The sequence below is a fragment of the Acartia tonsa genome, chromosome 9, assembly GCF_053477335.1.
Source record: "Acartia tonsa isolate MP-2025a chromosome 9, ASM5347733v1, whole genome shotgun sequence".
Taxonomy (NCBI): Eukaryota; Metazoa; Arthropoda; class Copepoda; order Calanoida; family Acartiidae; genus Acartia; species Acartia tonsa.
The window spans coordinates 18,711,359-18,735,967 of NC_137268.1; the positions used below are offsets into that span (position 1 = coordinate 18,711,359).

A 24,609-nucleotide genomic window follows, 5' to 3' on the forward strand; every position below is an offset into this window, starting at 1 on the left:
GAGAACGGTATTGGTTCTGCAGTTAGCGAGATTTTTCACTACACACACAACGAAACATAGCCTAAAACCTACCCTATCTATTGATCAAAAATTAATTAGATCTCATTCGATATAACAAAGATGCATTATTATAATAATTTGGATAATTTTTATCATATTAGATGAACTATTGCCATATTCAATAAAAAAAATTGCTGTTTTGCTGAAACACCAATTAGACAACTAGCTCGTGTTTATGCAGCACATTAGTATACCAACTAACCACGTCCCAAGCTCCGCCCATTTTTAAATCTTGCAATATTGGGGACATTTATTCAAGAAAATAAAATTGTAGATCATTACAAAGAAATAATCAAACATAAATATATAATTTATATTTGTATTGAAAAGTAAGCTTATTAATCTAATTGACTGAGAAAAGCAAAGGGGCGGATATTTTTTAATGAATTATTAAGGAATAAAGCTGTTTGAAAATCTTACTGGTCACACTTTTTTGAATTCTTGAATGTTAGTTCTACAACTGCAGTAAAGCCCATTCTTGTTTCTCAAAAAAAAGTCTCAATCTCCGCCCCTTTCCTCTGTTTGGGGCCAATAACTACGTCTCCTAAACAGCCACGCCCTATTTTACTCCATTTACGTCATATTGTGATAAGCAATATTGTCTGAGCGATTTTATCACCAAATATAAACTTTATGCCTTCATTATTATATTTTTAAACGTCTATTTTTGCAACATTTTTGCGCATTTACGTCTGTTCTGGTTGAAAACAGGTGTTTAAAAGACTGAAATATACTCTTACAGACAAGTGACACCAGAATCCGGTCTCTATCCATTTATAAATATTTAAGTCGTGAATTATACATAGTCTAGTTGCTTCGCACTAAGCCTCTAAAAATTTAATAAAACCAGAATTTTCCGGGTTCTTAAGCTTCAAACAAATAAAACTTTAGCTTTAAAAATTTAGCTTAACATGACCAGTAAAAATTGTTTAAATACTGGTTTAAAGAAATGAAAGAAGCAAGGATCTGTCGTTAAAATGATCACATGCGCCTATAAGTATATAATTCTTTATAATCTAATCACTACATCCATCTTATGATATAAATTGACTTCCGCATACTATCGCAGCTTTCCGCGGTTTTTAAAATGAATTATTTTAAGATTAAATTCAGTTTTGTTAGCGCAGTGGGCTTAGAAAACTGGAACAATTTTATGATTTTTTTTTTTAATTTTCATGAAATTTTGTTTGTAATACGAAGCTATAAATGATTTTTCAGTAAGGCTGAGAACCGGTTCTAATCCAGCGGATATTAATAGGTTTTATGACAAAAGAAAAGAAATGGGGGCGGTTCAATTTGTGCTGTTTTAATAATAAAACAGAAAGAGAGATAGGACAATTTGTTGTTAATTATACTTGTCCCGTAAAGTTTCATAATAACGTTTTCTTATTCGTTGGCTTAACAACTTTGGGGACTACAGTGAATTTTGATTGGTTAATTCATTAAGTTGAGTGTTCTTGCGTTTAATATATAGAAGGGGTTAATTTTGTGTATCATCATTGGGGATGTACACTAATTTATTGGCCAATGTCTTATCCCTTTAATTATGCGGACATGAATTCACACTCCATCTTCTAACTTCTTTATATTCCTTACGTCCGACAAATTGGAGACAAGGATTAGTGTCTGGTGTCCGTGCAGTCATGCACAATATTTGTCATCTCTTAGTAGCGCAGATTCCCTTTAACCAAGATCTTCTAACATTAGAGTAAAACACTAGAGGGGTAAGGGTTTAAATAACTGCATGTGTCCATTCCAAGGACCTTGTGCCGACTCTCAATTTGGTCGTTGAAAATCAACCAATAGAGTTGGGAATATAAACACAAGCCAAGTAGCAGAAAACAATTTGCTAGCATATGAAAAATGTCCTTGGAAGAGGGGAGCTTGTAGTTATCTGTATATATAGATCTGTTTGTCCAACAAAACGTCTACAGTTGGTAAAATTGACAATATTGTCTTAGTTTTTTTAGATTTATATAACTTTTTCAGTTGTTAGTTTATAGTTGTTGAAAGTTGATATAATTGTGCTTGTTTGTAAACAAGTTTATAAAGCGAATTTGCTATTTTAAATGAACACTTTGCTAATACTTTTCATCAAGATTCATAATAAAAGCGTGGCATTTTTTTACCCAAATACACAACTTTTATTAAAAGAAAAAAAATTATCTTGTGTAAAAAAATACTTTATAAAAAGATTCTTGTTGTTTAATATTAGTTTTTAATATTTTGTCTTATTTATTGCAGATAAAAATCTATTAAGTTGATAAACGGCCACGCCCCCTTCTTTTCTGTTGACTCTTGCTTGACGCGTCTGAGAGAATTGGGCATTTCATTTAGTTTTAATTTGACATAATGAGGTTGAACATGTGCCGTCTTAATACATCATCTATACTATTTGTGATCTTATGCAGTTTTTCTTATTTTAAAGGTAATGTTAATTTTATAAAAATACAAGCGAAGCATCTCAATGAAATGACTAGTTTGTCTTAGTCTTAGATATATTTTAAGATTATCTCCATACTTGTTTGCTAATGATATACTATAGATATGCATTTAAGTGATTCCTTCTTATAATCCTTTTTGACAAAAGTTAATAATAGTTATTTCTCGCATCGTATTTTAATCTTATGATTGTACATTATATATTCGTAGAAAGCTGGATATAATACGATGCTAGACGTAGTTTTTTTGTATGGATGAGAACCGGTTCCTATCCACCGGATTCGAATGAATACGAGAAAGAATGTTATTATTATAAATCCATTACATTATAAGCAAATTAACTCAAAAACAAGGGCACATCCGGTATTTTACAATTATTTGTTACAAAGTCTTTGCTACTTGTGGATTTAAATGGATATTACATCAGTAATATAAATAACAGCCTACTGTTCTTATTTATTGTTTTAACTTATTGTTGCTGAAGCTTTTTATAGTGCCTATAAATAATGACGTCATACTGGTCAATTAAAATGTATACTGGCCTGGCATTGGTCATTTAGTCTGTGAAATAGCCTATCATTGATCATTTGTATTGTATGACGTCATTTTTAATAGGCACTACAAAGAGCTTCATTGTTGCTGTGCATCTTATTTTCCTTGTTTTAATATTTTTATTTTTTAGGTGTAATAAGTAAATCAGAAGAAATTGATAAAAGCGAAGAACAATTTTTACCAGAATTTCAATTTGCTGCGAGCAATTGTAAATTTGTTACGGTAAGTTTTTTTTTAATTTTTTGTAAGTTGCCAAAAAATAGTATATTATCACCCTTAGACATATTTAATGATACACAAGCCATTTCCGAGATCTTTTTTATAGACCCAAACACCTTACTTCTTGTATCATAGTAATCAAAATAGAATAAATGTGGATATTATGACAGGGAAAACAATTGTAATTAATTTAGGTTGCTAACATGGGCATCACTTATTAGTCAGTGCGTTCATCCAGTAGGAGGAGACGGGATTAGGTTAAGGGGGTTGATGGGGAATAGTTATTCTAGTCAGCTACAAGTTTCACTTTATTAGAGTAAGATCCAAGTAATAATAAACTCATTATCATAGGATATTTTGAAAATATTGCTTTAGATTTAGTCTTTTATTGATGAAATAACAGCATTAAAGTTACTCAAACGTTTACTTAAATTCAATAACTGCTCTGATTTTTATGTACTACGTATGCTGAAATAATGTCTGAATTATATTTGGCGCCCTGTGCTTAAGCGTCCTTAAATTTGGCGCCAGATAAAACGGCGCCCTTAAAAAATAGGCGTTCACGTTGCGAGATATAAGATAAGATTGGATTGAACCAAAATTAAGTCTATACAAATACAGTATTATGTTTGTCTTGTTTGTTAGTCTGTCTGTTTTTCAGTCTCCATCATAATACTTAACCTTGTATGTCTGTCTGTCACTTTAGACTTCAACAATGGCTAGAATCAGTGTTTTATTTTCTTTAGGATGTTAAGTTATCACCAGAAGAGTTTTTGGCCTTAAGAAACTGTTTCAACAAAAATATTGAGGTTAATATTTTTTATTTGAATTTTTGGGCAGATTTATAGACTTGAGTGGGCTTTTGACATTGAGTCTATAAATCGTCATATAATTGTAATAGAATGAATATAAAATGTTTTTTGAAAAAGCTAAAAAAATTGGATATTGGTAAGAAAACGAAGTAGAGGGGCTTTTAGTATTTTCACTGTAGCTATTGATAGGTTATATATAAAGGTAAATTTAGGTAAATGTAAATGACTGCCCGCAGTGTTAGAGCCTCCGCTGTGGCTAAAAATAGGAGAAAAGCTACTGTGAAAATACGACGAAAACCGCTACTTCGTTTTCTTTCCATAATCCAAAATTAAAAAAAAAACGGACTTTAATGATTATTGAGTTGATAAGCTTGGTAAATTATACTCTACTGTTACAGGAATCATAATGCCGTTTAGGTTTGACACTTAGTAAAGAAAAGCTTAAAGAAAAGATTAAAAATTAAATATAACATATTTTTTTTATTTTAGGAATATTTTGAAGTAAATAACAAGAACAATGTTTATAAGAAGGAGAGCAGCAATAAACGAAACAAGAGGCATATCAAATTAAATAGACTTCTTCCGCTTTTCCTTAAAAGAAGGATTTTGTTCAGATAGTTGTTACAGATGATTTATATAATTTTATAAAACTAATAATTGTGATATGTATATAAATAAAGAATTTTATCAAGTAAATATTTTAAATTTCGTTCTGTCAACTTATTTATATTTTTAAAAGCGAAGCTTTTCTATAATTAGATTCAGTCCGTCCGTGTAGCTTCTCATAGGTCCAGTGATGGTTATTAGCTCCTAAAAAAGAAATACTGCAAAATATTTTTAAGAGCCGCTAGGCGGTGCCCCTATATGACTTACTGGACTTCCCTTCGTACAAGATGCAGAAACATTTTCTTTTTAAAAATACAATGAAAACTTGGGGGGTCGTCTTCCCCCTCTCTCTCAAGGGCCCTTTTAGGCCTCTTAGGTCGTAGCTGTTAGTTATTAATATAAGTGTAATCATACCACTAAACCTTTGGTCGCTCGTATTATAGGAATGGAACATTTGAGACTAAACACAGTAAACATGAACAAAAAAACTTCGTCTGCTAGATATTCCTTTTAAAGTTAGACTAATTATTATGTCTGATTGACCATCTAGTATAATAAATAAGGGAGGGAGGTGACATTAAGCCCTTTATTACACTAGTCCCCAAAGTTTTATCATTCTGCTTTCTTATTTGTTGGCTTATCAACTTATTTGTGAATTAAGTAGAGCGTCCAAACATTTTAACCACTATTTGTATTTTACAGAAGAAGTAATTTTATGAGCCATCATTGGGGATGTACATCAATTTATCGGCCTATATCTTATCCCTTTAGATCCCCGATAATGAATATATTTAAATTATGTTGGCAAAAAGATCTTACGTCAAACTTATATATAATTTATTATCTTTTTTTCTTTGGATTGTTTATATTTTAAAACCTTAATAACAAGGCTGAGCACATCCATAAAAGCGAAAATCCAAAATCATAAGGAAAAACAAACGAACAATAACTCTTGTAAAGTATCAGAACTTAATAAGCTAATTTGAAAGTCTAAACAAAATTGCATAAATAAAGGATACAGTAAAAAGAAATACTTTTATATATTGTACCTTGTTTTCCTAGGAATAAGTATTCCAAAATTCAGAAAAATTGGATAATTATATCATGCAAAAAGTTATTTTACCCTGTCCATTAAAACTTTTTAAATAAATAAGTGGACTTAGTACATTTCATTATTTATCTTTCTGTTTCCATTCTGATTAACATATTTCATCAAAATCTTCGCTCCCTCTGTTTGAAATCCTTCTAGATTTTTTTTCTGCAAAATAAAAGTATCTTATCTTTTTATACATTCACGTTTCAAAATTCAGAAAGTACCGACTTATTATTATTATAAATATTCTTCGTTTAAAGCAAACAGGATATTTTTACCGAAATATATCGCTAACTGCGTGACTGATTAAATTCTATTTTACAGTGAAGCTTCTTATAGGTCAAGGGAAGTCTTAAACCTATATTATGAAGGGGTGGGAGGTACCTCATCCTTCCCAAGTGAAATCACTCTCTTTCATATCTCTCTCTCTCTCTCTCTCTCTCTCTCTCTCTCTCTCTCTCTCTCTCTCAGTGTATCTTAAATGTTGTTGGGTTCAACTCCCAACAGGGGTAGCAAGAGTTTTGAACTCTACAATCAAACCCGAAAGTTTACATTTTTGAAAATTAGATGCTTTAGGTGGGGGGGGGGGGGGGGTGAGGTGAATGGTTTTTCTGAACAAAAAAGAAAAATGTCTAAGTAAATGACAATAAATAAACAAAGAAAAATCTTATTTATCTCATAATTTATGTGTAAATAGATAACTTTAGTTAGTGTTAAGTGTTTACAGAAGAAAGATAACTTAAGGACACAATAAAAACTGTCCCGAATTTGTATTAATTTTGAGGAACACGACTCCAGTTACGTCATATTTTTCTTTCCCGAAAAAGGGAAGGGGGAAAGAAAAAAAAGGGAAGGGGGGAAGAAAAAAGAGATGGGAGAAAAGGAGGTTTTCCCCATCTCTTTTGAAGAGATTTTCTTCCCCCCTTCCCTTTTTCGGGAAAGAAAAATATGACGTCACTGGAGTCGTGTTCCTCAAAATTAATACAAATTCGGGACAGTTTTTATTATGTCTAATTTAAGGGTGATAGCTTTTATAAATCGATATATTATTACTAGGATGTTGCACAAGATTTTCATCTACTCTAATAAAGTGATACTCGCAGCTGTTTAAAATAACGATAACCCCTTGACTCCTATCCTATCCTATCACCTCCTACAGGAAAAACGAACTGTTCAATAAATAAGGTCCCTATTACAACTTAAATTGACAAAAAAAATCCTTTTAAATCTTTTATGATAACACTTTTTTACAAAATTGATGTTATTTTTGCATTAAAAGATAAGTTAAAAAATCATTTTTTATGTTAAAATTGTTTGAATAGTCATTAGATGAATTAAAAATGAGGTTGCCATCAATAGCCAGAGTGGTAGAAGTAGTTAAGGTCATTTTTGTTCCTTGTCTACTTTTCTTCTTCATGAATGTAGGTAAGGTTTTACTTTTCCACCATGCAAATGTGGCTTAACATGTAGCAGTTAGCTCCTTGTTGAAGGAGTGATTTTTTCGGATCTTGGCTCAACATCATGTCATAATATAAGAAGTTTAAAATAGATCTTTCTGCTGCTAAGTCAGATGCATGACTCATAGTAGGGAGAATGTTTTGGCCCAAAACAAATGCATTAATAACCATAGTTAGGACTTCTAGACAAAGATAATGGAATGTTACTGCACCCAAAAGTTTATTAACTCTTCCTGCTAATTGTTATCTTAAATACTTTGTAAGTCAATGCCTTTATAAGGTACTTTTTTTTTACATATTAGTGAATATCCCTGCCAAGCTCTGAAATGATTAATAAAATCATTCTTTTCAGGATGGAACTTCTGGTTTCCTTATAAGGTTCTGCAGGCAAGCAGTATCGGTCTCACCGTGTCCAACATCATGCTGATCGGAGGTATAATGCCTTTCATAACCTTTCCTGCTGGTCCTTTACTGGGCTACGTTGGTGACAAGATTGGATATAAGATAATGTGTATAGTAGCCTTGTTTTTAAATGCTTTGTGTTCGATTGTTTTCACTCTGATTCCCCAATACAGCACTAATATTCAACACAAGATTGAGATTACATCAATCGAGGATATTCTTAATCCCAATCAAGAAGTTATGAATGTCTTCAAAACATTTTCTGAGTATTCTGCAAATTGTTCTGAGAGTCTGGACTTTACAATAACAAAGCTGGTTTGTGATGAGGAAGACTATGATATCAATTATAGATTGTTTACTGATAACTTCATTAATGTTACTCAAACAACCTGTGACGATAAGACAGTGTGTAAGTACTTCTTGGATACACCAGCTACAATTTCTGAAAATACTAAAATCTGCAATGTTTACATCAAAGGTTTTGAAAATGTAGCAACATCTGGAAATGCAAGCCTATTGTTTTGGCTCTATTTGGTGATAGAAATTTTGAATACTTATGCTACGCGTACTGCACCTGAATTTGTGAATGCTTTTGCATCCAAAAGCTGTGAGAAAGTTGGCATTGACTGGGCCTGGGTAAATGTAATTGGAAATCTTGGAGCTCTTGTAGGACCTTTTATAACAACACTTCTGATTAACAAAGTTCAAATTGGAGATGTTGTTACAGATTGTTTAAGTGGTGATGGTATATCAGACTATAGGCTTCCATTTTACTTCTGTTCAGGATTCATTGCCCTTACTGCAATTATTACTTTCTTTACTAAGATAGAGTCTGAACCTGCCAAGAGAGATGTGAAATGGTGGAAGGAGTTTTCTTGGATGTTGACCTTACCAGCAATAAGTTATTTCTTCACATTGTTTGTAAACGGAGTAGTGTTTGGAGCAGAACTCGGTGTGTATCCTATATATCTTGTTGATCACCTAAATGTTACTGATGAGTGGTGGGGCATCATTTACATTATTGGAACCTTTGGTACCATAAGCATGATTGCCTTTGCTGGTCTAATCCACAAACATGTTGGCAGCATGAATGTTATCTGCATATTTTCATTTATCTGGTCAGTGAAAATAATTGTAGTTTCATACCTGAACCCAGTAGAGGATGAAGCTTGGCCTTGGGGACCAATAGTAACTTCTGTTCTTTATGGGAATGAGCCAATCTATGTTGGTGTTATAGGTTATGTATCACTGATAGCACCTAGCTATTTGCGTGCGTCAGCCCTGGGGTTCTCTTCACTTGCACTCTATGTTGTGGGAGGAGGAATTGGATCACTCATTGGAGGATATGTTAGTGATCAGGTTGGACTTCAGACAATGTTCAGAATATTTGGGTTTGCTGGACTTGGGTATCAAGTTGTGTTTACAGTTCTCTACCACATTATCATCAAGCATAGAGAGAAGAAACCAGAAGCTGCTACTGAAGTTTTGGAAAAAATCTAAGATTTTAGATTTAGTTCTAATGATCACCAACAGAAGGCCTAAAATTATTGTTAAACTTCAATAAGATTTTCTTATGTAAAGTTATTGCTGTCAATTTCATTAAACACTAATCTTTTCAAATATTTGAACTTCTAAAATAAAAAAATATGTGTTTTTTTATTATGTTTAAGGAACAGAACAAGGTCAATTTCTTCAATAGTAGTGAAGCTTTGCTTAAAGCCCTCCTTGTAAAATCAAATAACGTCAGTTATTGCTTAGCTTTGCACAAAAAAAAATTGCTCGATTTTTTTTGACTTTCAGTAATTAAGTATTAAGTGTCATGTGTGACGTCATGAAAATACGTCTATTATCCATCTCTTTTGGGGAGGTTTCCTTTCCAACTTCCAACATTATAGATAAATTCATCGTCTATTGTCGTATCCCTTAGGACCCCTGGGATGATAGGAAAATCTTAAGCATTCAAACAGTAATAAACATGATTTAAATTATAGTCTTAATAGAATGTTAATATTAATAGACAAGAAATGAGTATTTTTAGAGCTTCAAACAGTTTTAAAAGTTTAATACCTAAACTAGGAGCAAATTTATAGTTTTTTTTAATACATATGTATCTGTCGATCAATGCAAGTAAAAACCTTTTTTATAATTCATGTTCAACAAATAACAAAATAAATAAAAATTTGGGGGTAAATCTAAACTTTGTAACTCTATTTTGTTTTGATATTTCCTGTTGAGACCCCCTTGCAGCTATCCCACCCCCCCCCATTCCCCCATATTTAAGAACAATGCGAGCCCTTGGGGTAACTGCAATTAAAAACCAATTTGCGTGGTATAACTATTGGTTAATGACTGTGTTTATACATACTCAAGCCAGGCCCTGTCATTGGTTGATTACATTTGTATGCACCGCGTGTCATTGGCGGATTTTTTTTTGACGGCTAAGTAATTTTGATTGGTTGATGACTCTGTAATAAGGTATTCTTAGTGTGAATATAACGGAGGTAGTAGATAATATAGTGGACATTGGGCTGTGTATTATACTAGTCTCCAAAGTTTTCTAATAACATTTTCTAATTTGATGGCTTGACAACTTTGGGGACTTTTATTGAATTTGGAATGGTTGGTATATAAAGTTGAGTGTTCAAACGTTTCAACCACTATAGCAGGGGCATTTTTATGTTTGGAATGTTCATCAATTTATCGGTCATTGTCTTATTCCTCAAGATCCCTAGATAATAGAAGTAGTCCACAGAACTGTAAATAACAATCAATCAATTTGTTTCTTTATATTAAAGTCTATTATATATTAGTTCTTTCTCTATATATTTTTACTATCTCTGTTATATAGTTATATTATGTTATATTATATTAATTATATTGAAAGTAGTAATTACTTGATATTATTATATTTGTCAATTTTTCATTTGATTGACATTTCCTATGCAGAGAAAACAACAAAAATATATAAGTAAAAAATAATTTAGATAGATAGATGAAATGATAGATAGAAAGATAGATAGGTGGATAATGATAAAATATTGTCAGATAGATAGAAATAAATAGATAGAAGGATATATAGTTAGATATAGATAGATAGATTGTTTGATTTGTAAATGGATAGAGACAAAGAGATAAATAAATAGCTAGATAGACTGATAGATAATTAAATAGATAAAAAGTAAAAACATAGATAGATTGATATATTTGTAAACAAATAGATAGATGGATAGATAGATAGATAGACTGATAGATAGATAGTTAGACAGATAAATAGATAGATATACAGATAGATAGTTAGATAGATAGACAGATAAATAGATAGATAGACGTGTAGATAGATAAACATATATGTAGATAGATTGTTTGATTTGTAAAAGGATAGATAGATAGATAGTTAGATAGATAGACAGATAAATAGATAGTTAGACAGATAAATAGTTAGATAGAGAGATAGATAGTTAGATAGATAGATAGACAAAGAAATAGATAGACGGATAGATAGATAAACATATAGATACATTGATTGATTTGTAAATACTTTGATAGATAAACAGATAGATAGATTGATTGATACGTAAATAGATAGATAAATGGATAGACTTATATAAAACGAGACTTTTTGCGTTTTTGATGGAAAAACTTGATTGACAATCACTGTGTGATTTAATAACAGCTTTTAATAATAAGTATCCATGAAAATTACCAGGGATCTAAAGGGATAAGACAATGGCCGATAAATTGATATACATCCCATTCCCCAATGATGATACATCTTCCGTAGATTACAATTAGTGCTTGAAACGTTTGGACACTTAAGTCCCCAAGATTGTAGATATAACAAATAAGAAAACAATAATTTAAGACTTTGGGGACTAGTGTAATAAACAGTCCAATGTCTTCTGCCTCCCTGAGTATCTATGGTAGATTACAGTTTCAGTAATGTGCCTTTTTTAACAAAATAATATATGTCCGTATGTACGTTCTAACATATATCCTTATAATAAAGTAACAGGATGTGTGTATGTCTATCTGTATGTCTGTCTGTGTGTCTGTCTGTTTGTATGTCTGTACAGAAGGATCTAGCTAAACGCTGAACCGATCGGGTTCTCCTTAACAGGGTATTTTCTCATAGGTCCCGGGAAGGTTTATAACTATTTTGGGGAGGGTACCACCACCCTCCCAAGAGAAATAAAAAAATCGAAAAAAAATTTAGATATTTGAGAGACTTGAACGAAACATAAAGAGATATTGTAGAATTTGAAAGCAATATAGAGGTATCGTCCAGATTTGAACAAAAACAAAACATTTAAAGTGTCACTAGAGGCTTTTAGGGGCGTATCCGCTAGTCCTTAAATAAAATAGTAATGTGTTTTGTCGATGATTACGCTAGCTATTTTTTTGACTGTTAAGAAGTTTTTCCAATTTAAGGAATCTTTTTATAATAAAGCCCTGCTATTGTTCTAAGGTGTTTTACTGGTTTTGCTAGGGGCGCAGAGTTTTTATCCAATAACATATTGCTAACCAATGAACTAATTGGTTCCTTTTAGGCTATTTCTTATTTATATTGTTTTACGTTTTTTCTACTCCACCCTTCCTGTTGAATATAAAGCCCTTAGATGTTTAGGGCGCTGCCGCTAGTTTAATATTTATAAAGGATAATATTTATATTTATGTATGTTTTTTGGGAGTGTTTTGTCTGATAATTTTTGTATGTGACATGTATATGAGCTAAATGTGAAATCTCATTTGAAAGGACATTCCAGTACTTAAATTTATTTAAGAAAAAGTTATACCTATTATGTCCCTTCATGATTTTTTTAAAATCCAAATATTAAACCAATTTATTCATATAGATTAATTGCTTCAATTAAAAAATGACAGTCAGTTCAAAATTAGAATTATTTATTTAATATTTTTTTTAATTACTTACATATCCAACTATCCCTGGATAAAGCCATATACCTTTTCAGTGAGTGATTTGAATTAGAAACTATTTTATGGAGTGGTTAAAACGAATCCAATTGATTTCTGCTGGATTAAAACCAGATCTGGTCCATACCAATACCTACCGTCTAGTAATAAGGAGAATTCTCCACTAAAAATTAATGTAAATGGTAAAAATAATTCTTATTCTGTTATCCCAGGCCGTCGGTCCCTCGGGGCCAACAAAACTGAAATTTATCTAATTTTCTTAAATATCTAGGCAATATTGATTTCATAATAAAATGAAACTCAGAATAGAATTTAATATTGTGTGCGCTTTATTAAACTGCTGTCATTCGCATGTCCCCACTCTTGGTCCTAATTCAGAATTAGTTATGACTCTATTAATTTTATATTCACAATTCCCACTTGACACTTGAAATTCCTTCATCAATTTAGGTTTTTTTAAATGGGCAGTTTCCATCTAATCGCACATGGACCAGAAAATAATGTGAAAAGAAAAATATTTTCAAGCTTATTTTAGCTTCCAAATTGTATATAAATGGATGAAAAATAACTTAAATACTGGATACTGTTAATTTATATTTTTTTGGACTTGGTTATTAAGATGCTACCCTTATGATATTGTACCTTTTTATTCTAGGCATCAATATTTTAAAAATTAGACGAATAGGATAAAGATATCATAAAAAATGTAGTCAAAAAGTTAATAAGTACGAACTTTTGGTAAAGATTACAGAGTTGCTATTCTTTTTAAATCGAACAGGAATCATCATGCAAAGTTTGAAGACGATAGGAAAATTTTAACATGCTCAATGTAAAGATAAGTGCCAATTGTTAGGTACGGACCGACCCTAATTATAGAAAAGCTTCGCTTTTAAAAAATATAAATGTATTACAATTGAAAGAATTTAACAATTATCGATAAGCGCGTTTTCAGACAGTTTTCAATGTCGTAAAATTAACTTTTAATTTCCTAAAATGGGAATGGAATGAAATAGGGTTTTTTAAAGCAAAGCTTTTCTATGTTTAGGGTCAGTCCGTCTTTAACGGTTAGCTCTTTTCGTGTAATGGTTAACTTTTTTCGTTAATTTAGACATGTTAGAGTTTTCCTATCAAGTTCAAACTTTGCATGATGATTCCTATAACAGTTAGGTACGATTCAGGAAGCGTAGCATCTTTATAATTGTTACCAGAAAGTCCATACGTCCATTTTAAACATGTTGATCTTAACCTTTTAAACAAACATTTTGTTGTGTTACAATTATTCTATTGATCTGATTTTTGGGAATAATGATCCCTATTACATCAAGTTATAATGTTATAAACAAAGCATCTCATTCTCTATAATCAAGTCCTAAAAGTATAAGTATGACCTTAAACAATATCCTGTATTTAAGCAGTTTTGCAAAAGATTTACCTACAATTGTTTAGACTCATACATTTCTACAAATTTCCATGAGACTCTACAAGTTTTCTTGTTCGTTTGTACCACCATTCCAGAGCTAAGCTTTTATGGATGGTGTCATTCTTTTTAAGATACGTAGCATTTCTATAATTGTTCTCGTCCCTCACTACGTGCCTGGCTAAATCACTAAGCACAATTAGAAAAAAGTGTAGCAATTTTTGTATAAGTTAGAAAATCTGAGTTTTTTATGAAACTTTAGCTTTAATAAAAATTTTATTTGTCCTATTTTTATTTTTTCAATGATACATTTAAAAGTTCCCCTAAAAATTATATCACATTTTTAACAGCAATATACGAGATTTTAAGCTTCAGACAGAAAAAAACCTTATTACTTTATATTATACTAGCGGCTACGCCCCTCGAGGTCTCTGGTGGCACTTTTTGTGATTTCTCTTAGGCGTGTGGTGGTACCCTCTCCCAAAATAGTTATAAACCTTCTCGGACCTATGAAAAGCTACCCAGTTAAGAAAAACTCAATCGGTTCAGCGGTTAGCGAGATCCTTCGCTACAGACAAACAGAAATCCTGCTACTTTATTATATGGATGATAAAGCACACATTACTAGTGCATGAAAAATTAAGGTTGTATCCTATAAACAATTTTACATGTGGGATTTATCCGACAATCCGTAAAAATTCCAATGCTATTGTGCTAATAACATTTCAATTAAAGGGTTGAAAACTTTATGTGTTAACTCACAGGGAAAAAGTGACTTTGCTTAAATCACGGATAAGACAATGACCGATAAATAGATGTACATCCCCAATGATAATACACAAAAGTACCCCTTCTGTAGATTACCATTAGTGGTTAAAACGTTTGGACACTCAACTTATTGACCCAATCAAAATTTAAGAAGTCTCCAATGCGTTTAGCCAATGAATAAGAAAACTTTAATATAAAACTTTGGGGCCTAGTGTAATAAACAGCCAAAGGTCCCCTCCCTGCCTGATTTTGAATACCTTTAATAATTCCTGAATGCGTGTACATGGGTTTGGTATGCATATTTTATTGTCATCAAGCCACAAAAGGTTTGAACGACCACGTCTCGACAATTCAACATTTTTTTGCTCAGGCTTATCAAGCACATTTACCCAAGATACAAATTATGCTTAATAGAAAGAAATATGTATAAACCATATAAAATTCGTAGTTTTTTTCTATATATTGTTGCAATTATTAGAATCCTAACCATAGACGTCCAAACAATTTTGGAGGGGTAAATACCCCCCCCCCCAAAAAAAAAAAAGCTTGGACGTCTATGATCCTAACATAAAAGTAACAAAGTACCAAAGGATCTCGCTAACCGATAAGGCCCTCCTTTGCAATATAGGTTCTCTAAGGTCCTGGGAAAGTTTATAACTATTTTGGGGGAGAGAACCACCACCCTCTTAAGTATTTCACCCCTGGAAAAATTCCCCTCCTCTACTATATTTCTTATCTTTCTTTTTAAAACTAAAATTGAGAATTAAAGTAATATACATATATAAATTTGTTTTTTTAGTTTTTATGTTTGATACTTTTTAGTCCTCGGCAGTTGTAGACGAACTTTTACAGCAATCTACCGCCTCGCCTACTTGAAATGAATATCAGCAGCTGCAGCCGACTATTTTTTGAAAATCCGCAGCCGCCAAATAAATACAACCTTAAGCAACATCGAAAACCTTGTTCGTCCAGCTGCCTAATTTTTTTTATAGAAAAAATATTTTTATCATATTCACAAAGATGTTAAGCATAAAAAGAAAATACATCAAACTAAATAACATAGAAAATGTTTCTGCTATGTTTGAGAAAAAAAAAATTATGTTTTTAAACCTCAAGCATAATTCTTATACTTGTTAACTTATTAAATAAAGTATAAATATATATTAGCCAGTCAGAAGAGTATTAAATAGATAATCTAACAAATAATCTTCTGTTGAATGGAGTGCCTAGGTATTTAGAACTTAAAGGGACCCTACAACTATTTATTTTTATATAGTTTTTGAAGCTAGATCTAAAAGATTTATAATTTACAAATTTTTGTGGAAATTAGCAATTTTTAAGGAGTGGATTGTTCAAACCCCTAGAAAAATAGCTTAAAACCATCATTGGATAAGTATATATACTCTTTGAAAAGCACTACCTAATCGGTTCAGCGGTTAACAAAATCCTAAAGAAGGAACAAACTGACAAACATACGGGCGGACAGCAATTGCTAACACTAGTAGATAAAGATCCTGTACATTTTTTAATCTTTCATGAGTGTCTTTTTAGTGCTTAGCAAATTAAGTTATATATTACTCTTTTTGTAATCCACTTTTCATAGCTGTATAAATATATTTAAGCAGTAGGGAACAAGAATTGGTTTGAGAATAATTATGTGGTGCAATACTATTCAATGAAATATGGTTTTTCTATTTTATAGTGATAAAAATAAAGATTCTCTTTTACAGGTTACCTACATATATTTAAGTTTTAAAAAGTTTATCTTTTTATTCATTTAAGACGCGAGCGACTACGCCCCTAGAGGCATCAAAACTTTTTAAAAAACCTATGAGAAGCTTTACTGAAAAGAAGAATCATATTTGTTCAGTAATTATTGAGATCCTTTGCTACACACAGACACAAAAATAGCCATTTTTTTACTTTTATTACAAGAATAAAGTCTAAAAAAAAACAAGGATTTATTAAAGTGACTAAAGTTAAGGGTTGTACACTCAACTTCCTCACTAGTGTATATGTAAATACACAGTGTCATATTAAATGGTTTTAATCTTATGGATACAATCTTAAATACCGTACCACATTCATTTATGCTAGTTGATAAGGTATTTGTCATTGAAAGTCAAATATTCAGCCTTTTCTACAAGTCAAAAATTTAAAAAGATTAAATAATTTTTTGTGTATCTGCGTAGAAAAACCCGCGAATTTGGCGTATCACGTAGCGCATCCGCTCGTTGTCGGGCGATTCAAATCTCGGCCAAACACCACGTCATAACTGAAGACGTTTTTTACTGCTGCTATGTCAGGAGCACGACATAAACAGACAAAACTTATCACCATGCAGAGTTAGGACTTCCAAAAAAGGAGTTGCGTTTGACCTCATAATCATACACATCATTGAGCAAAATTTGGATCATAGATACACCAAGAGCTCTCGGATTATCCCGAATAAGCAACACTTCTTAGACTAAGACCAATACTAAGCAACCATTAAATTATTACATCACTTTAACTGTTTCTAATATTTTAAATGAAAAAAAACTTTCAAGTAAGTATGCAGAATTCAGCATTCTCTTGTTCAGTGTTATTCCTGACTTTTTTAAATAAGTTACAGGGATGTGTATAGATTTTTTAAAATATATATAATTTTCTATCTTAATATTTATTTAGTAGCCTGTGTAATAAATGGCTAACCTAAAATTATGCCCTGATTACCTAATTCACTATTTAGCAACCTGTTATTTAGGCAGAAAAAGAAATGAATTGAATGGTGTTTTTATATACTTGCTAAAAATGAGTTCATAAAAAGAATATTAACTGTAAAAGAGAACTCAATCGGTCTAACAATCCTAATAATAAAGTGTTAATTGCTATTTTCTTTTAACAAAGAACTCAAAGAAGATATTTTTAGGAAAGTCTTGGGAAGGAGTTTTTACAAAAACCACAATCATTCTCTTTGGCTTTGTACTTTCAAACTATTAGCTGTTATGAAGCAACACTAGATTGAATCGTTTTGGCCTAGCCTCGGACATTTTTATTGCTGCATAAATATTACTCATACAATTACAACTAAATATACAGCTATGCATACAGATTCAGATAGTCTCAAAGAGTGTACCAAATAATTTTGGACTTAATTACATTTGGTTCATAAAGTTTTTGGCATTCAACTAAATATACAGCTTTGCTTACAGAATTAGATAATCTCAAAAGTTGCACAAAATAATTTCTGACTTAATCACATTTCGCCTACAAAGTTTTTGGCATGATTATTACTTTTACAATTGCAGCCAAATATACAGCTTACCATACAGATTTAGAAAGTCTCAAAAATTGTACCTAATAATTCTGGACTTCATTACATTCAACCCACAAGTTTTTGACGTACATATTTAGAAAGTCTCAAAAATTGTACCAAAAATTAGACTTCATTACAATATGCTATAAAGTTTGCAACGTATACATATATTATTCATACAATTACAACTAAATATACAGCTATGCATGCAGATTTAGATAATCTTAAAAATTGTGCCAAATGAAATTTTGCCTAGACAGTTTTTGGCAATTGACCTTTTTTACTTCTATACATTTCACCTACAAAGTTTTTAGCATCTAAAATAATAACAAAATATACATTATACATATACAAGTTAAAACTGTGCCAAATTGTTTTGCCTTTCAAATAATCTTTCTTCAAACCAGTTCAACTTCTATGAAGCTAAAATGTTGAAAGACAAAAACTGAGATGTACCCCATATTTGGGTTCTTTTCAACTTACGGTCTAAATTAAAATGCGCCCTTCGCTGAGAATGCTAAGTTGAAATATTTTACCATTGCATTGCAAGTATAATAAATTTAGATTTAATTTTGATCTCATTTATTACAACATTTAAAGCCTTCTTCAAGCAATGTTTTAACAAAGAGATATAAATAAATATATAGTTGAAACATTTATCTATAAAAAAAAGTTATATTACTTAATTTATGGATATGTTTAATTAATATAAATAATAATTGTTATCACATTGTATTATAGACAGCTTTCCGCTGTTATCAAAATGAAAAGTTTAAAACTAGTTTTGTTAACCCAGAAAGCTAACAAAACTGCTATTTAATTTATCTAATTTTATTATTGGTGGAAAATTGTCCGTAATACGATGCTATATATGATTTTTCAGTTTGTTTAGAAATATCAAAAATAAGCAAATGTTTAATAAATTTTAGTTAAATTCTATTACTTTTCGTAAATGCGGACTACAGTCTGTAAACCATAATAGTAATATGTATTATATTGTGTAATGTTAATGTTTTATTTTACAGGTCTTACATATTCACTTGTCATCGAGAGGTGTAATGGCCCTACCCTGGCTGATATGTCAGGTGTATGACATTTTGATTTAGAGACACGGGGGAATGACTTTGCCCAATACTTACAGTTTTTGGACATCCATGAAAGGTTTGTTGTCTGGCGGTTGTTACTTTAATCAATACCCAAAGCATTTGATGTACATTACTAATGATGATAATCAAAATTATCCATTCTGAATATTAAAATTAGTTGTTTAAAAGTTTATACACTCCTAGTTTACACCAACCAATCAAGATTTTAAAAGATTACCAAAAGTTTTCAAGCCAACGAATAGATCTGCATTTTTATAAAACTTTGGGTACAAGCAGCATTGCGAAGGCGTTTGATTTTGGTGAGGCTCCGGTTCCGGCTCCGGCTCCAACCTAAAATCAAGAAAAACTCTTTTTTAAAGGTTTTAAAGGTTCAATTTTTGATAAAAATGGACTTTAAAAACTTAAAGGGGCATTTGCACATGACAAAACAGAGTTACCAAATTATAATTTATAAAAAATCTCTTTGTTCATCCAGTCCGGAGCCGGAGCCATTTTTTAACGAAAATTACGGCTCCAGCAAAATATGGCGGCTCCACGGCTCCCGGCTCCGGTTCCGGCTCCGCAACACTGGGTACAAGTATAAGTCCATTGTCCCCTCCCTCTCTGTTAAAATTATATTATATATCCCTATCTCTCTCGGTATGTTTGGTATGATACAGGGATCTAAAGGGATAAGACAATGGCCGATAAATAAATGTACATCCCCGATGAACTTTCACAAAATTACCCCTGCAGTAGATTACAATTTGTAGGTGAAACGTTTTGATACTCAACTTTAAGAATCCACCAATCAAAATTAATTTAAAGTCCCCAAAGTTGTTAAGCAAACGAACAAGAAAACGTTATTATAAAACTTTTGGGACTAGTGTAATAAACAGCCCAATGTCCCTTCCCTCCCTGGCTATGATATGAAAGCATAACAAATGTACAGAAAGCAAAGCATAACAAATTTAAAATAGCTACTTGTTGAACATATATTTTATACACTTCCGTTGCCATAGACAAGTCATAACATTGGATATAGGATAGATATGGATGTATAGTCACAGGGGAAAATTTGACATTAATTTAACTTGCTAATATGGACCTCATTTATGGACCAGTTTGTTAATCTATTAGAAGGGTATGGGGAGTTTCTGTTTTTTTTAGCCAGCTACCACAGGACCAGTAGGTATATTCCCTGAAATCCGATCGGTTCAGTGGTTACCGAGATCTTAAGCTTCATACGGACGGACGGACGGACGGACAGACATCATTCTACTTTGTATTATAGATGTCAAAAACTTTTTATGTGATATAATCATCCAATAATCTTGAATATTGAATGGTGATTTCTAGAACCATAAGTAGCGAAGCAGCTTTATAATCAAATATAAACCAGAATGATAACGTTCATAAAGATGAAGCTTTAAAATCATACGGTAGGATAAACGAACATCAACACTTGCAGAATGTCAGACCTTAATAATAAGCAGAATATTGATTTATAACATAATGTATTAAGTTTTAACCCATTACAAGTATTAAAGATCGTTTTTACCGATGTCTGAATTTAGAGATTAGTTTTTATGGATGTGATCATCCTTGTTAGATATAAATTTAGGGTGGCTTTCGACTATTTTAATTAACCCTCTCTTTACTAGATGCTAGGAACATGAAAATTCGTTAAAACTATGTTACATTCATGTATCTATAATACAAAGTAGAACGATGTCTGTCTGTTTGTTTGTTTGTAGCGAAGGATCTCGCCAACTGCTGAACCGATCGGGTTCTCCTGTAAAGGGTAGCCCCTCATAGGTCCCGGGAAGGTTTATAACTATTTTCTTAGGGGGTGGGACACTCCAAACCCACCCAAAAAATGAAAAATCATCCCCCCCCAAATTTTTTTTTCTTTTTAAAACTAAAACTAAAATAGTGGGGTCGACTACCCCCCCCCCCCCTCCCTGACAAAGAATTTTTTTTTTTAAATTTTCTTTTAAATCAATAATACGAAAAATTGGTTTGATCAAACGTCTCGGGACTAGTAATCATTAAAAGTACTACAGATGTACAATCCATATTATTTTTTTTGTGCAGAAGTTGCTTTACATAAAATAATCTTTATTGTTGCGCTACTTTTACATTATTCTCCCTATTATTTTCAGATTTACCCCCAAAACAAACTCCATATCAAAATTTACTACATTTGGGGGGAAATTTAATATACCCCTATCCTAATTTTTCATAGAAAAAGGTAAAAACTAAAAATCCTTTTTTTTGTCGCAATTCTTTTGAGTGAAGGTAAAATTATTTGGAGATAAAGGGAGGGGTAACTTTTTTTGCATTTTTGCAAATTTTGCGTAATTAAAAATAGGTTATTATCCTTTGTATAAAGTAGTAAGGTTTTTGTCTGAAGCCTAAGAACTCAACAACCAAAAAACCGATTGGATTCTATTTTTAAGCTTCACATAGGTAAAGTGATGGTTTTAGGCTAATTTATACTCTGATATAAGTCTATATTTAGCCCCTCTATGCCCCTTCCAATATAGAGCCCCTAGATGCTAGGGGATTAGCCCCTAGTTTATATGGAAGTAAAAAGTATGTAAATTAAACATTTGAAAAAGTAATTTATATCGATAAGTATATAGTTGATTTTCCAATTTATATTTTTTTTTCAGATATACAGCACAAGAAAATTTAATCGGAGCGGAATAGGGTAAGACACCCCCCCCCCCCCCCCCCCTCCACCTCTAGGATATAAAATAACCCCATGTAACAGTTTTTGTTCTTTGCCTACCTCTGCTTTTATGAAAATGAATGAAATTTGTTGGAAGGGCGTAAAATTGTATAAAATTGTATTTCAAACATTTTTTGCCGACTCATTATTATAACATTAGAACCATATATGTGAGGGGACCAGTTTTTAAGCCGCTAAGAGTTTGCTAATTCTAAAACCTGCAATCGTAGCACATCCGCTGGTTGTTGGGGAGCTGATGAGTTCGAATCTCGGCTCAACACCGCGTCATAATTAAAGACGTTAAATAGGATTCCTGCTGCTACTATGTAAGCTGCGTGATATTAATAGTTAGAGAAGTGGGAATGGCTTGGCCTAGACAACTCATTACAATGCCTATTTAGGACCTCCAGACAAGAGTTGTTTGTTTGTTACTTTGGTGTTACTTAACCTATTACCTTAAGTGTTTTGACAGAAAGGAATAGATTTAATCCAGCTTATACCAACAACGACATTAATTCAAAAACATATCACGAAACCTATACATGATTTGCAGCTGTTGTTAGGGTAAAACACATTGTAGAATTGTTGACCTCTCTATCTGCACACTAAATATTATTTTAGATTTATTTCGCTAGTTGGTTCGTTATACCTTATTCCTGGATTTAACCCCCTTTAGTAGAAACAGACTTTTATTTAGGAATATATATGTATATATGTAGAATTTTGTTTTTGTGATCTTACAGGACAAACATTATACCACGGATATGCGGAAAGTGTCCTGTATGACGTCATAAAATACGTCAATTATCCATCTCTTTTTTTAGAGGTTTCCTTTCCCACTTCTCCTCTTATGCTTCTTCTTTAGACGTATTTTTATGACGTCACACGTTACACTTTCCGCTTATCCTCGTACTACTTTCTGAAACAGCATAGAAAATGAAAAAAAAAATATTTTTAAAGCTCGTTTTTGTCAGGTATATAAGTTTAGAAGTGTGGCAAAAGGTATAATTTCCAGGGACAACAAGGATTATCTTTGAAAATATTAAGAATCCTGGCTATCTATCTATTTCAAATAATCTTCTAGTAGGTTTCTTGCAGGGATCTAAAAGGATAAGACAGTCAATGGCCGATAAATTGATGTAAAACCCCAATGATGATACACAGAATCACCCCTTCTGTAGCGTAAAATTAGTGGATGAAATGTTTGAACAACCAACCAATCAAAATTCACTTATGTTCCCAAAGTTATTAAGCCTACAAATAAGAAAACGTTGTTCTAAAACTTCGGGGACTAGTGTAATAGACAGCCCATTGTCCCCACTCTCTTTGGGTTTCTTGGCAGGGCTTAGGTTTTAAACTACTAAAATACTTCCATAAAGACAAAAATGTTTGCCTTTCCAGAGATATTATTCTACAAACAAACTAACTGACATCTTTATACTTTAAATCCCTGGCTAATGTTTAGTTGTGAAGATTAGAAATTACAATATTTGACTTTAACACAATTATAAGAGTGAGGAAATTGGATTGATTTTAGTAAAATAAACCATCTTACATCTCATACTTTTTTTATTCTTTAAAAAATATATTAACATGGAGATTCCTATGACAAATGGTCGTGATGTTTACAACATGAAGTAACGATGATGATTATGTACAAAAGTCAAGATGATTTTTAAAATAATAAGATGAACATAAGAGGAGAATGAAGGAGAGACAGAAAGACCGAGAGAGAGAGAAAGTGAGAGAAAGAGAAAGAAGGAGACAGTTGAAGATATCAGTGAAGCAGGAGACATTGGGCTGTTACACTAGTCCCCAAAGTTTTATAATAGCATTCATTTTTAGTTGGCTTAAAAACTTTGGGGACTGTTATTTAATTTTGATTGGTTGGTTTATTAAGTTTATTTACCAACTTCTAATAGTAATCTACAGAAGGGGTAAATTTGTGTATCATCATTGGGAATGGACATCAATTTATCGGCAATTGCCTTATCCCTTTTGATCACTGGGAACATAAAGATTGCAGTATATAAATAATATGGTAGAGTAATAGAAAAAAATTATGACATTTATGACATCATTAATAGAAAACATTGGCCTATATTTGATGCTCTGATAAACAAAAATCACTTCAACCTCCTCACTTTATTTTACCTCACACAGTCAACTAAAAATGAGAAATAAAATTAGGATAAAATATCAAATTTTCATATATTTTGCCAATATGTAATTTTATTATAGGATAATTTAGAAGCAATTTTGAACCATTTTCCTTCATACAAAAATAATTATACATCAATTAAAAATGATAATTTAAAAACAAATCTAAATAAATAATTTAATAAATAGTTGAAGATAAAAAATTAACTTTTTTTTACCCTATTCACTTTTATTGTCCATTTAGGTGCATCAAGCTAGAATTCATAGTTGCTATCCTCAATTGATATTAAAGAAAGAAAAATTTATGTCCTCTGCATTCTTAGAGAAAACAAAATAGCCTTAAAACATCCCAAAACTTAAACCACACCGAAACATATCTAAAGCTTCCCAAAAAAACGAGAATTAGTTATTAAAATCTTTAGCTTCAGACAACAAAAATGAAATTTACATAGTTGGATAATCATAATAAATTTGTTCTACTTACTTTTTTGATTTATTAAATAACTTTATTTAAGGATTTAGAATGTACATGGATATTATGATAGGGGGAAAAATGTCGTTAATTTAGG

General features: G+C 31.6%; 2 protein-coding genes across 2 annotated transcripts; both read left to right on the plus strand.

The window, feature by feature from the left end:
* Positions 1-2,404: 2,404 nt before the first annotated feature.
* On the plus strand, positions 2,405-4,794 carry LOC145327750 (uncharacterized). The gene is made up of 4 exons (XM_080171305.1): positions 2,405-2,488; positions 3,185-3,276; positions 4,020-4,082; positions 4,575-4,794. The coding sequence occupies exons 1-4, from the start codon at positions 2,413-2,415 to the stop codon at positions 4,701-4,703; spliced, it is 360 nt and encodes a 119-aa protein (XP_080027431.1). The 5' UTR covers positions 2,405-2,412; the 3' UTR covers positions 4,704-4,794.
* A 2,256-nt stretch (positions 4,795-7,050) lies between these two features.
* LOC145327751 (uncharacterized) lies at positions 7,051-9,300 on the plus strand. The gene is made up of 2 exons (XM_080171306.1): positions 7,051-7,209; positions 7,594-9,300. The coding sequence occupies exons 1-2, from the start codon at positions 7,125-7,127 to the stop codon at positions 9,141-9,143; spliced, it is 1,635 nt and encodes a 544-aa protein (XP_080027432.1). The 5' UTR covers positions 7,051-7,124; the 3' UTR covers positions 9,144-9,300.
* The last annotated feature ends 15,309 nt before the right edge of the window (positions 9,301-24,609 follow it).

Excerpts from the sequence above, each read along its gene's own strand:
- LOC145327750 (XM_080171305.1), top strand. The coding sequence starts at position 2,413 with ATGAGGTTGAACATGTGCCGTCTTAATACATCATCTATACTATTTGTG. Across the intron at positions 2,489-3,184 it reads CAGTTTTTCTTATTTTAAAG|GTGTAATAAGTAAATCAGAA; the intron begins GTAATGTTAATT and ends TTTATTTTTTAG. Across the intron at positions 4,083-4,574 it reads GTTTCAACAAAAATATTGAG|GAATATTTTGAAGTAAATAA; the intron begins GTTAATATTTTT and ends TTTTTATTTTAG.
- LOC145327751 (XM_080171306.1), top strand. The coding sequence starts at position 7,125 with ATGAGGTTGCCATCAATAGCCAGAGTGGTAGAAGTAGTTAAGGTCATT. Across the intron at positions 7,210-7,593 it reads TTTCTTCTTCATGAATGTAG|GATGGAACTTCTGGTTTCCT; the intron begins GTAAGGTTTTAC and ends CATTCTTTTCAG.